This window comes from Schistocerca nitens, chromosome 6 (genome assembly GCF_023898315.1).
Source record: "Schistocerca nitens isolate TAMUIC-IGC-003100 chromosome 6, iqSchNite1.1, whole genome shotgun sequence".
NCBI lineage: Eukaryota > Metazoa > Arthropoda > Insecta > Orthoptera > Acrididae > Schistocerca > Schistocerca nitens.
Window position 1 is genome coordinate 125,353,043 of NC_064619.1, and position 15,404 is coordinate 125,368,446.

General features: G+C 42.0%; 1 protein-coding gene across 1 annotated transcript in view; it reads right to left on the minus strand.

Annotated features, from left to right (window-relative positions):
* Positions 1-15,404, minus strand: part of LOC126263751 (NFX1-type zinc finger-containing protein 1-like) — a 272,319-nt gene that overhangs the window by 84,143 nt on the left and 172,772 nt on the right. The window contains exons 10-11 of the mRNA XM_049960939.1: positions 10,052-10,280; positions 3,189-3,351 (exon numbers count right to left, since the gene is read on the minus strand). Of these exons, the coding sequence (XP_049816896.1) occupies positions 3,189-3,351; positions 10,052-10,280 (392 nt within the window). The remainder of the gene's footprint in view (positions 1-3,188; positions 3,352-10,051; positions 10,281-15,404) is intronic.

The window sequence follows — 15,404 nt, forward strand, 5'->3', positions numbered from 1 at the left end:
CCTAGGCAGCTTCGACAGTTTACAATTACAATACCGATTGCTGCTTGGTCCCCGCATGTCCTGACTTTGCCCCGCAGTCTTTGAGGCTGTTGCCCTTTCTGTACTTGCCCAAGGCCATCTAACCTAAAAAAACTGCACAGTCCACACCACACAACCCCTGCTACCCGTGTAGCTGCCTGCTGTGTGTAGTGGACTCCTGACCTATCCAGCGGAACCCGAAACCCCACTACCCTACAGCGCAAGTCGAGAAATCTAGAGCCTACACGGTCGCAGAACCGTCTCAGCCTCTGAGCTGTACCAAAGGTTCTGTACCAAAGGTCCGCAGTCAGTCCTGTCAACGTTGCTGCAGATGGTGAGCTCTGCTTTCATCCTGCAAGCGAGACTGGCAGTCTTCACCAAATCAGATAGCCGCCGGAAGCGAGAGAGGATTTCCTCCGATCCATAGCGAGACACATCATTTGTGCCGACATGAGTGACCACCTGCAGATGTGTGCACCCTGTGCCTTTCATGGCATCCCGAAGGACCCTTTCCACATCTGGAATGACTCCCCCCGGGATGCACACGGAGTGCACATTGGTTTTCTTGCCCTCCCTTGCAGCCAACCTCCCTAAGGGGCCCCATTACGCACCTGACATTGGAGCTCCCAACTACCAGTAAGCCCTCCCTCTGCGACCGCCCGGATCGTACACACTGAGGGGCAACCTCCGGAACAGGACAAACAGCCATGTCCGGCCGAAGATCAGTATCAGCCGGAGACAGAGCCTGAAACCGGTTCGTCAGACAAACTGGAGAGGCCTTCCGTTCAGGAAGTCCAATCGGGGGATGCGTGGGATGAGCTGGCCGTCCTCGACAAACCCCTGTCCGGACCCCCACAGTGAAGCCCATTGGCAACAGCCTCAAGCTGTGTGACCAAAGCCAACACTGCCTGAAGCTGGGAGTGAAGGGATGCCAACTCAGCCTGCATCCGAACACAGCAGTCGCAGCCCCTATCCATGCTAAATACTGTTGTTATAAGAACGTCTAAATTAATCTACAGAGAGCACAAACAATTCGATACAAAATTTAAACGGTTATTAAAAACACAAGGCTGCCTAGTAAATGTAGTAATGCTGCTACTTGCGCACTGCCGACACACTGCTCGGCGGCAGAAGGCTAACCCGACTGTCAGTAATGTACAAAGACTATTTGAAAGAAATAAACAAATGACAAGACGACTACGCGACTTTACACATCATAGATATTAAAATGCAAATCTGCCCTGCTAATTACGAAACTACACAATGATTTGACGGATTTAATTAAACAAGTGCGCTAAGAACCCTCAAACAAATTTTCAACTTGACTACTACACTTACATGAACGCTAAATAAGCCACTTGCTGCTACTTGTGCACTGCTGACACACTGCTCGGTGACGCCCACACGTTCTTTTCACGAATGTACCGTGAATATCAGGAATATGATAAAACATCAAATCTCCGACATCGCTGTGGCCCAAAAACAGGACTAACAACTGAAGAAAATCATTCAATGTGACAGAAGTGCAACCTTTCTGCAAATTGCTGCATTTTCAATGCTGGGCCATCAACAAGTGTCAGCATGTGAACCATTCAACAAAACATCTTCGATATCAGCTTTCGGAGACAAAGGTACACTCGTGTATCCTTGACTGCACAACACGAAGCTTTACGCCTTGCCTGGGCTCGTCAATACCGACGTCGGACTGTTGATGACTGGAAACATGTTGTCTGGTCGGACTAGTCTCGTTTCAAATTGTACTGAACAGATGGACGTGTACAGAGACAACCTCATCATGAACCCTGCATGTCAGCAGCAAACTGTTCAACCTGGTGGAGGCTCTGTAATGGTGTAGGCTTGTGCAGCTAGAGTGATGTGGGACCCCTGATACGTCTAGATAAGACTCTGACAGGTGACACGTACATAAGCATCCTGTATTATCACCCGCATCCATTCTGTCCATTGCGCATTCTGACAGACTTGGGCAATCCCAGCTGAATTATGCGAAAACTTACATGTCCAGAATTCCTGCAGTGTGGCTCCAGGAACACTCCTCTGAGTTTAAACACTTCCGCTGGCTACCAATCTCCCCATATATGAATATTATTGAACATATCTGGGACGCCTTGCAACCTGCTGTTCAGAAGAGATTGCCACCCCTTCCTCATACTCTTACAAACTTATGGACAGTACTGCAGGATTCATGGTGTCAATCCCCTCCAGTACTACTTCCAGACATTAGTCGAGTCCATGCCACATTGTGTTGCGACACTTCTGTGTGCTCGCGGAGGCCCTACACGATATTTGGCTGGTGTACCAGTTTCTTTGGCTCTTCAGTGTATTTCCATCTTCAGTGAGGTTCCTAACTATCTGTTCTAAATAGTTTTCAGAGAAGGCATTTAGTAATGTTTCACAGGCGGTCTTATCCCAGCCACTAACAAAACTGTAATTTTCCCAATTAATTGTTGGATGATTTAAATCTCCACCAATGAGTAGAGTGTGATTTGAGAACTTCTGTACAAGTGAACTACGGTTTTCTCTAAAGTTCTGTTACATCACATCAGTCTGGTGGACGATAGAAGAATGTAAGTATCATTTTATGACAAACCCTGTTACTGTGTCTTGCCCAAACAATCTCAGATGCATCTTGTTAATTTGAGATTTAAGCTGACTGTCAACACCATCACATGACATTCAAAATATACAGATTGGAAAATATGTTTTACAAATGTTTCTTTCCTGTGAATATATGAAACTGTAATTTATGTACATTTTTGATATGAAAGTAAGGACATTAACTGATTTCACAACCAAAACAGATCAAGGAAATTAATACTTAAGTAATACATAATATAACTGTATTATGCATACACTTGTTTGGTGTACCTTAACAGGTACACCGAAAGATGAGGCTGGAGGGCTACAAATCGATAAAACTGAAACTCTTTTTAATTGTAGATTGAGATAAATTGATTAACTCTCTCAATTTATATTATGGATACACTCTAGCAATTCTGCTAACAATGGAAAGTTTAATTCAAGTTCTTCGAAACTTTCCTGTTTTCCTCAAATCACGGTAACCGTTTTTTGACCGTATAAATGAAAATTCCTACATGCATACTTCAGAAACAATGAAAACAATATAATTTACTTTGAATTGTAAAACTTACTTGTGTCCACATATCAAAATTTTTTCGCAATCTTTAGTACATCTCAAGTGAACCCGACCTTGGAAGCATTCTGAACAGGTTCCAGAACATACATGTCCACAGTCCAGAAGAGCATTGCAGGGTTCACTGCAAAATGCTGAAACTTCTCCTAGCATTACGATTTCTGGGGAAAAAAAGAAGAAAACAGTGTTCATCTTAAGAGAAAGTATTTTCAGTTAGTTGTATTTGTATTCCACAGATCATAACTGCAATCTCTCCCTATGCTGTGGAACAAAGCAGTTTTTTCAGTGAAAACTATGGCAACACACTGATCACCTACACAACAGTCATAAGCTATTTTTTTAATTAACATATAGTGAGTTGCACTTAATTGCTCTCTCTCTCTCTCTCTCTCTCTCTCTCTGTGTGTGTGTGTGTGTGGGGGGGGGGTTCTGCGTTCCCACACTGAGATATTACTACACGGAGTGAAAAGAGGTGTCAAGCAAATATTACTTCAGTTTGTGCTCTAAGTGTATTTTATTATCTATTAGATGATATTACCTATTAGATAAAGAGGCCTGCATAAGATAGACTAACATGGAGAGCTGTATCAAAGCAGTCTTATGATTGCAGACCAGAGCAGCAACCCAGTATGTTACATTAGCCCAAAAAATAGCCCTGCAACACACCAGTACCATGCATACTGGAAAAGCAGCTGAACTAAGGTGAGTCCTTTGTCTAGCTAGAGGACACACACACACACACACACACACACACACACACACACACACATACATATGTGCCCAGTACAAAGTGCTGGCTGGTTGCGTCCAGCCAGTACAATGTAGGGGCACAACCATGAACCTGCTGCCTCTCCTATTCAACAATAATTCAACTTTCTTGTGATGCTATCTTGGTTCACACATTTAAAATTATTAGTTAAGTCACAAAATATCTCCAGAAATCATCATTGGAAATTTTTTGTGACTTAACTAATTATTTTGAATGCGTGAACCAAGATAGCATCACACAAAAGGTGAATTATTGTGGAATAGGAGAGGCAACAGGTTCAGGATTGGATCACAACCTGAATTTTAAAGTGTTTGCCCTAGGATTAATGATTCACCTTAGTTCAGATATAGTAAGATGGTTTTGGTAGAAAGCACATGATCAGGAGGAGAGGAGACCACTCTCCGGATAGCAGAAGTGAAGAGTCATCAATAGGGACATGCGCGTGCACCCCCCCCCCCCCCCCCCCACACACACACACAAAAATATGTGCCCAGTACAATGTGCTGGCTGGTTGTGTCCAGCCAGTACAATGTAGGGGCACAAGTGTGTGTGTGTGTGTGGGGGGGGGGGGGGGGGGGGGCAGCAGGTTCATGATTGAATCACAACCAAATATTTCCAATGATGATGATTTCTGATCTCCCACAAGTCCAGCCCCTCATCCAAGTCATGGGAGATGGGCAATGGCATAAAGTAGGAGATTGCCTGTAGGAACGAGGTACAGTGAGGACTGTCTGTGCCCCAGGACCGCTGCGGTAGCTGTGAAGGTCCTTCAGGAACCCTGAAAAGTAACGGCTAATGGGGCTCTGGTGAGGATAGAAGGACTGGCGGCGTGTGAAAGCATGTTCAGAGCACACAGGGACAGGAACAAAGGTGCGCGCGTTAGCACGTCCAGAGTAGTTAAAGGGTTAAACACACACGTTGGAAGAGAAAGACAAGATTTCGAAAGTGTGATTGGAACAGAGGATTGGGGCTGTTGAAATGAGGACGGTGAAAGAAGAGTTCTGTCAAAGGAATAGCTTGCTGGTTAGGAACTCTTTGTTCAGGAAAGGAGAGAGCCACAAGATTACTTGGTACTGTCAAGACTTAAAGAGAAAGTCAATAGCTGACTACTTCCTGTACGATAGTAAGATGAATAGGAATATCACTGACATTAAGGTAACACCGCAATAAAAAAAGGTGGAAAGAAACACCCTGGTTGAAAGATAAAACAAAAGGATATAGTACAGAAGAAGAATAGAGCCTTTAGGGTATGGTTCCACAAGAGAACAGTAGAGCCAAGGAAGAGTATCAGGCAAGAAAGAAAGAAGCAAAACAAGTGGTGGCAGAGGAAAGAAGAAAGAGGATGGAACAGTGGACCAGAATGATGGAGAAGGATAGAGAAGATTCAAAAAGGTGTTATATGGGATGATTAAAAGTAAGAGGAAGAATGGTATGACAGACTATGCTCAAATGGTGAACAAAAGTGGACAAGATACAGAGAATTAAGGAAGAACTCAAGAATATGTGGAAGGAGTATTTTGAAGAACTCCTGAACCCGAATCGAGATCTGGATGAGGAGTAACAAGCCGAGGAGAAAAGAAGAGAAGGAACAGCAAATAGAAAAAGACCTTACATGGGGAAAAGTGGAAGAGGCATTGGGCAAGATGAAGGGAGGGAAATAACCAGGTCTGGATGAACTAAGTGCAGAGACGGTGAGCGCAGCAGGAGTCGTGGGGATACAATGGCTATATCGAGTAATGTAAATTGTGTGGCGACAGAAGATGATCCCAGAAGACTGGAAGAAGGGGATAACTGTCCCGATCTTTAAGAAGGGAAATAGAAAAGAGTGCAAGAACTATTGGGGGATAACATTGACGAGTCATTGTGCAAAGATATTTGAGAAAATTTTGGAAGCACAAATTCGGGCAAAATTAGATACAAGAATTAGAGAAGAGCAACATGGCTTCAGAACAGAAAGGTCCATGGTGGATCTAATTTTTGCTGTAAGACAACTGCAGGAACAGCACTATGAGTATGGAACAGATCTACTAATGACCTTCCTGGACACTGAAAACGCATTTGACAGCGTACATAGAAACAAATTGTGGAAAGCCCTTTAGAACAGAGCAGTAGCAAAACATTATTTGGAGGATAAGGCAGATCTACCATGTAAGTGTGAGCTGTATGATAGCGGGAGGAGAGAGATCAGCTTGGATTGAAAAGAAAAATGGCTTGAGCAGGGTAGTGCACTTTCACCATTACTCTTCATTGTAGTGATGGATGATATAATGAGTACAGTAGCAAACGAAATTCGTGAAAGGAAGATGAAAGCTATGGTGTTTGCAGATGATCCGATGATTTGGGGGAATAAGGAGGATTAAGTACAAGAGCAGTTGGACTTATGGGAACAAACAGTACAAGAATATGTGATGAAATTTAGTATAAGTAATATTGAGATGATTATAACAAGAAAGAAGGAGAGAGGAACAACTGGAGTAATAATGATGGTGGTGGTGGTGGGGGGGGGGGGGGGGGGGACTGAGAAGAGTGGAGAGTTTCAAGTACCTTGGGAGCCTGATACAGGATGATGGAAAAAACAACAGAGAAATAAAACAGCAGGGGAGAAAATCAGAAGCATTTTGGAAGAGTGTCAGAAGCCTGATATGGAGCAAGGATGTACACCAAATCAGTAAAAAGGTTATATACCAGTCATATTATGTCCTGATCCGGACATATGTTTCAGAAACCTGGGTTCTAAAAGGAAGAGAGAAAAGCAAATTACAAGTTATTGAGATGAAATTCTTGAGAAACAATATTTAAGAAATTAGAGGATCAGGGAGTTAATGAATGTGGAACCATTACAGGAGGAGATAAAGAAATCAAGGCTGAGATGGTATGGACTAGTTAAGAGAATGGAGAAGAGGATACCCAGGAAGATACATGGGATTAAACTGGAAAGAAAGAGACCAAGAGGAAGACCGAGAGACAGACAGCTGAAAGGAGTTGAGGAATGTGTCCAAAAGAAAGGAGAAGACTAAACCAAGGTGAAGACAGAGAGATGGTAGCAAGACAGAACACGATGGAGAGGCCTATGTTCCATACAGACCCAGCCAGAGGCTGGAAACTGTCCAAGATGACGATGATGATTTCTGACAAGACAAGATAAGGCTTGCATTTTGTCCATGAGTGGGTGTCATATTGCGTAGGTAGCTGGGCATCATTTGCAAAAGGGAGGTACCCAGGTGAATCCCATTTTTTATTTGTCATATAAAATCAATTTCTGCAGTAGTGCCTTTAATATATCATCTGTCATTATAGATATACGCTATACTGTTGACAGTTCTTTTTGAAGTCCACATTGTTTGATACTGAAAATGTTTTTCTGTACAAAGATTATTAACTTGTGTTGCACGTGACAACTGTAAGAATGCTGAGAACAATGATACATATCTTTAATTATTAACTATTTCTGTAGGGACCATCAAGGACAATTTGACTGATGTATTTTGATTGTTTAAGAGTTCTTCTCAGAAACATAATACACTCCTGGAAATTGAAATAAGAACACCGTGAATTCATTGTCCCAGGAAGGGGAAACTTTATTGACACATTCCTGGGGTCAGATACATCACATGATCACACTGACAGAACCACAGGCACATAGACACAGGCAACAGAGCATGCACAATGTCGCCACTAGTACAGTGTATATCCACCTTTCACAGCAATGCAGGCTGCTATTCTCCCATGGAGACGATCGTAGAGATGCTGGATGTAGTCCTGTGGAACGGCTTGCCATGCCATTTCCACCTGGTGCCTCAGTTGGACCAGCGTTCGTGCTGGACATGCAGACCGCGTGAGACGACGCTTCATCCAGTCCCAAACATGCTCAATGGGGGACAGATCCGGAGATCTTGCTGGCCAGGGTAGTTGACTTACACCTTCTAGAGCACGTTGGGTGGCATGGGATACATGCGGACGTGCATTGTCCTGTTGGAACAGCAAGTTCCCTTGCTGGTCTAGGAATGGTAGAACGATGGGTTCGATGACGGTTTGGATGTACCGTGCACTATTCAGTGTCCCCTCGACGATCACCAGTGGTGTACGGCCAGTGTAGGAGATCGCTCCCCACACCATGATGCCGGGTGTTGGCCCTGTGTGCCTCGGTCGTATGCAGTCCTGATTGTGGCGCTCACCTGCACGGCGCCAAACACGCATACGACCATCATTGGCACCAAGGCAGAAGTGACTCTCATCGCTGAAGACGACACGTCTCCATTCGTCCCTCCATTCACGCCTGTCGCGACACCTCTGGAGGCGGGCTGCACGATGTTGAGGCGTGTGCGGAAGACGGCCTAACGGTGTGCGGGACCGTAGCCCAGCTTCATGGAGACGGTTGCGAATGGTCCTCGCCGATACCCCAGGAGCAACAGTGTCCCTAATTTGCTGGGAAGTGGCGGTGCGGTCTCCTACGGCACTGCGTAGGATCCTACGGTCTTGGCGTGCATCCGTGCGTCGCTGCGGTCCGGTCCCAGGTCGACGGGCACGTGCACTTTCCGCCGACCACTGGCGACAACATCCATGTACTGTGGAGACCTCACGCCCCACGTGTTGAGCAATTCGGCGGTACGTCCACCCGGCCTCCCGCATGCCCACTATACGCCCTTGCTCAAAGTCCGTCAACTGCACATACGGTTCACGTCCACACTGTCGCGGCATGCTACCAGTGTTAAAGACTGCGATGGAACTCCATATGCCACGGCAAACTGGCTGACACTGACGGCGGCGGTGCACAAATGCTGCGCAGCTAGCGCCATTCGACGGCCAACACCGCGGTTCCTGGTGTGTCCGCTGTGCCGTGCGTGTGATCATTGCTTGTACAGCCCTCTCGCAGTGTCCGGAGCAAGTATGGTGGGTCTGACACACCGGTGTCAATGTGTTCTTTTTTCCATTTCCAGGAGTGTAGTTGTTGAGCCTATGTTTTGGGCAAAGTCATTAGAACTTTTACTGATCACATGCAAGTTTTTTTTTTTTTGTAAATCTGTTAAAAGTGTTACTTAAACTGAACACCACTTGATTCATCTTTGTACATAATCTAACAGGCTTGCCTCAATTTTGATACTTTATTGTTAGAACAATGTCCCAAATTTGACAACCAGACAGCATTTTATCATCACTCTGACACAGAATCTTTGTCGAGGCTGACAATATTAGAAACTAGACTATAAATAGAATGCATCTGGGACTTGCAGAATTACTGTATCTTCTTTCTTCTAGTGCTTGTTTTGTGGCTTCTCCCACAATTTCTGTGCTATATGTTATTGTTAGTGAGGGAACCATCCAACTTCAATGCTGTCTCATAAAAACCAACTTTTACTTTGATATGATTACTTCCATGTGTCATACTGCAATCATATTTTTTTGTTTTCAAAATGCTTTCCAATTTTCTTGATATTCTTAGCTCTTCTCATTCACTTTGAATTTTCGTGGTCCTGGCAAGAAACAGTCTATTCTCTTTCATTAGACTGTGGACAACTTCAGGTAGAGAAGTAGTGTTTTCAATGTGGTTACTTCCAACTGCATGTACAAAACAACAATTGTCCAAATATTTTGATCCTGAACTTTCATTATTTTTTATATGTCACAGAACACACATAACATTGTACAGCACAAGTTGCTTTTGTGTTTTAGCTGTAGTTTAAAATATAGAACAAGAATTTGTACAGACTTTAGAAATTTTACACATTCTATAAACACAATATGCATTGCCTAAAGCCACAAGAAATGACCCCTGTGCCCCCAAATGTTTCTAATAACGAGCAGTTCACGAGTGACAATTTCCAATTTGAAATGAAAACTCTCCAGTTTCATTTTATTTTACATATCCATGCACAAAGTTTGTTAACTGATAGATCAACAGTTCGCAGAAAAAAATTAAGTAAGGGAAACAGTGAAGTACAGACAACTCTAGGAATGAATTTTTATAGTGTACCTTTTGATATAGTGGCTAAAAAGAATTTGTCAATGTTCTCCTCTAAATAATACTCCTAAAGACACAGGGAAGGATCAGATATCAAAAAATATAAAAGTAATACTCAAAGAACACGATTTACCTGGTTTATTCATGTGACATGGAACAGTCAGATTATGTCCACAAGCTCCTGGTTCAGTCCTCTGAACCCTTACATTACATGTGGTTGTACAGCTCTGCCCACACATTCTAGTACACCTATGGCCACATGGAAGCTGTCTCTCACAAGGGCTTTTACATTTATTGGGGTTTGGAGCAAGTGAACACTTCTCCATAACAAAATGCCCACATTTTTTAATTTTCTTCTGGACCTGTCAATTATACAGCACATTTCATAAACTGCCATTCAAGAAAAATTTAATACTCATTAACTGAAAAGGTTCTGACTCTTCATCTATAAACTTTTGAGGTACAAAACTGGAAGGAATATTTCCTAAACAAATGTGGGAAAGTGGTTTTCATTGATTCCCGACGAGTAAATCCTGGATTTTTGTGTAATAGCTCATTGTTTTCCTTCTCTACTATGCACATGAAACTGAAGATGTTCACAAATTATGTTCCCAGTGTTGATGCATTTGATGATATATTTGATTTTATAATTACATATTTCACTATATTACATGTTTCCACATGTAATGTTTCCCATGAGACATTCTCTCATGGGTCAAACAAACCTGTGCCTATTTGTGTTGCCCTCCTCTGGTTTTTATGCTACATAAAATTACACTACTGTCTCAGAGGGCTATTAGAAAAATATTCAAATAAAAAAATATATAAATGTGTGTGAAATCTTATGGGACTTAACTGCTAAGGTCATCAGTCCCTAAGCTAACACAACTTAACCTGAATTATCCTAAGGACACACCCGTGCCTGAGGGAGGACTCGAACCTCCGCTGGGACCATCCGCTCAGTCCATGACTGCAGTGCCTTAGACCGCTCGGCAATATTCAAATCCAACCTACTGTAACTCTTTAAGACATTTATATCGACATCCATACTCTACAAACCACTGGGAAGTGCATGGAAAAGGATACATCCTATTGCACCAGTTATTAGGGTTTCTTCCCATTCCATTCATGTATGGAGCGTGGGAAGAATGGGTGCTTGAATGCTTCCGCATGTACTGTAATTATTCTAATCTTGTCCTCATGATCCTTATAAGAGTGATGTCTAGGAGGTTGTAGCATACTCCTAGTCATTATTTATTGCCAGTTCTTGAAACTTTGTCAGTAGACTTTCTTGGGATAGTTTACGTCTATCTTCAAGAATCTGACCCATGAGAGAGTCACAGGGATGCTGAAGAAACTGAATAATCACTCCCCCCCCCCCCCCCCCCCCTAAGTTAATTGCAATAGAGTACTAATTCTCTCTTGAATGAATGTATACTGTACTGGGTGACTGTGCAAATAAAAATAAATAAATAAATAAATAAAAGAATATTACGAATGTTTGTGAAGTTAACTGCAGGACTTTTCCTAATAAAAATATTGAAGATTCTCCGAAAATAATAATAATAATAATAATAATAAAACCCATGGAGGCCCGGGAAAAGAATAGGCCTCCGGTATGTTCTGCCAGTCGTAAAATGCGACGAAAAGAACAAACCACTAATAGGGCTAACCCCCCTTGTAGTGTGATTAGTTGGTTCAGGACAGAGCTAATGAAGCCTCCTACAAGCGCTGTCATCGTCGGGGACGACGCTTGAACCCTATGCCCGTCCACAATGGTAATGACACTGCTAGCCACACGGAAAATTATTTAAATCCAAATAGAGGTGTTTTGCAGGATATGCTTCCCGCAACCACTCTAGAAGGAAAACAAAGACAGAGGATGAGATGGTCAGATGAAGTTAACCGACACCTCATGTTCTGTTATTACCAAGCAACAAATTTAGGAGCCAACACAACTGGATACAGATCACAAGTATACACAAAATTTATTACCAGATAACCAGAATTAAAATTTTTAACAGAATAACAACTAGCTGATCAGATCTGTGTAATAATCGAAAATAACAGGATACCCCAGTCAGAATTAGAAAACATCAAACAACAAGTACAACAAATACTGGAACAAAATAATGTGCAATCAGAAGAAGAAGAAGAAGAAAATGCAGTAATGGACTCAAACAACCCAGAGCAAACAAACAAAGAACAACACACATCAATTAAACAATCAGAGGAAAACGTAATCTTAAGACAGCCACCAGAACAAGCACAAATAGAACACGAAGTGATACACATGTCAGATATAGAAGAAAAATTTCAGCTGTCGCATATAGAATACAAAGACACACATACAGACATTCGACCATGCTTGCATAGACCACCAAATAACCCACAAGTCGAAACAACAATAACAACTATCAACACAATCATACACAACAAAATAAATGAAAATACAACTATGGAAGAGTTACAACTACTGGTTTATATAGGAGCACTCACTACACTAAATATACACACTAGGCAGAGATCAGAACCAACCAACACACAGAAGAAACCCACAAAACCATCATGGCAACACAGGCTACAGATCAGAACAGAAAAACTGAGAAAAGACATTGGACAACTAACAAAATTTATAAGAAATGAAATATCAGACAAAAAATGAAAAAGGTTAGGTAAAATCTCACAACAAAAACCGATAGAGCAATTAGATGAAAAGAAGCAGAAATTACAAGCATTGGCCAAACGACTTAGAAGATACAAAAAAAGTGACAATAGAAGGAAACAAAACCAAACATTCTACACAAACCAAAAGAAATTTTACCAGACAGAAATAAGTGTCCAAGGAATAGAAAAGCAACTGGAATCACTCAACAGAGGAAAGTCCACTGGACCTGAGGGGATACCAATTCGTTTCTACACAGAGTACGCAAAAGAACTTGCCCCCCTTCTGACAGCCGTGTACCGCAAGTCTCTAGAGGAACGGAAGGTTCCAAATGATTGGAAAAGAGCACAGGTAGTCCCAGTCTTCAAGAAGGGTCGTCGAGCAGATGCGCAAAACTATAGACCTATATCTCTGATGTCGATCTGTTGTAGAATTTTAGAACATGTTTTTTGCTCGAGTATCATGTCGTTTTTGGAAACCCAGAATCTACTCTGTAGGAATCAACATGGATTCCGAAAACAGAGATCGTGTGAGACCCAACTCGCTTTATTTGTTCATGAGACCCAGAAAATATTAGATACAGGCTCCCTGGTAGATGCTATTTTCCTTGACTTCCGGAAGGCGTTCGATACAGTTCCGCACTGTCGCCTGATAAACAAAGTAAGAGCCTAAGGAATATCAGACCAGCTGTGTGGCTGGATTGAAGAGTTTTTAGCAAACAGAACACAGCATGTTGTTATCAATGGAGAGACGTCTATAGACGTTATAGTAACCTCTGGCATGCCACAGGGGAGTGTTATGGGACCATTGCTTTTCACAATATATATAAATGACCTAGTAGATAGTGTCGGAAGTTCCATGCGGCTTTTCGCGGATGATGCTGTAGTATACAGAGAAGTTGCAGCATTAGAAAATTGTAGCGAAATGCAGGAAGATCTGCAGCGGATAGGCACTTGGTGCAGGGAGTGGCAACTGTCCCTTAACATAGCCAAATGTAATGTATTGCGAATACATAGAAAGAAGGATCCTTTATTGTATGATTATATGATAGCGGAACAAACACTGGTAGCAGTTACTTCTGTAAAATATCTGGGAGTATGCGTGCGGAACGATTTGAAGTGGAATGATCATATAAAATTAATTGTTGGTAAGGCGGGTACCAGGTTGAGATTCATTGGGAGAGTCCTTAGAAAATGTAGTCCATCAACAAAGGAGGTGGCTTCCAAACACTCGTTCGACCTATACTTGAGTATTGCTCAACAGTGTGGAATCCGTACCAGATCGGGTTGACGGAGGAGATAGAGAAGATCCAAAGAAGAGCGGCACGTTTCGTCACAGGGTTATTTGGTAACCGTGATAGCGTTATGGAGATGTTTAGCAAACTCAAGTGGCAGACTCTGCAAGAGAGGCGCTCTGCATCGCGGTGTAGCTTGCTCGCCAAGTTTCAAGAGGGTGCGTTTCTGGATGAGGTATCGAATATATTGCTTCCCCCCTACTTATACATCCCGAGGAGATCACGAATGTAAAATTAGAGAGATTCGAGCGCGCACGGAGGCTTTCAGACAGTCATTCTTCCTGCGAACCATACGCGACTGGAACATAAAAGGGAGGTAATGACAGTGGCACGTAGGGTGCCCTCCGCCACACACCATTGGGTGGCTTGCGGAGTGTAAATGTAGATAACACACACATTAAAATAGACAAACCACCAAACATAACAGACACGGAACACTTATGGAGCAACATATGGTCAAACCCAGTACAACATAACAGACATGCATAGTGGATACAAGCACAAACAGACACATACAAGATGATACCACAAATGCCTGAAGTGATAATTTTGCAACATGAAGTCACCCGCGCAATTAATTCTATGCACAATTGGAAAGCCCATGGAAAAGATAAAATAGCAAATTTCTGGCTAAAGAAGTTCACCTCAACACATTCACATCTAACTAAATTATTTAACAGTTACATCACAGACCCATACACAGTCCCTGATACACTTACACAAGGAATAACCTAACTGAAACCTAAAGATCAAGCAGACACAGCAAACCCAGCAAAATGTCGCCCCATAACATGCCTACTAACAATACAACAATATACAAAATATTAACTTCCGTCATTACACAGAAATTAATGACACATACAAAACAGAACAAAATTATGCAGAGGTGACATATCAAGCTAAAACTAAACAAAGGTCGCTACACTATGCATACAATGATTACCAAAAACCTTTTGATAGTGTACCCCACTCATCGTTACTACAGATATTGGAAATATACAAAGTAGATCCTAAATTGATATAGTTCTTAAACATAGCAATGAAAAATTGGAAAACCACACTTAATATCCACACAAATTCAAATAATATCACATCACAGCCAATAAAGATTAAGTGTGGAATATACCAAGGAGACTCATTAAAAAAATAGAGTCCTTTCTGGTTCTGCATTGCTCTGAACCCACTATCCAACATGCTAAATAATACAAATTATGGATATAATATTACTGGAACATATCAACACAAAATCACACATTTGCTATACATGGATGATCTAAAACTACTGGCAGCAACAAATCAACAACTCAACCAATTACTAAAGATAACAGAAGTATGCAGTAATGATATAAATATGGCTTTTGGAACAGACAAATGTAAGAAAAATAGCATAGTCAAGGGAAAACACTAAACAAGAAGATTACATATTGGATAACCACTGCGACTGCATAGAAGTGATGGAAAAAACAGATGCCTATAAATATCTAGGATACAGACAAAAAATAGGAATAGATAATACAAATATTAAAG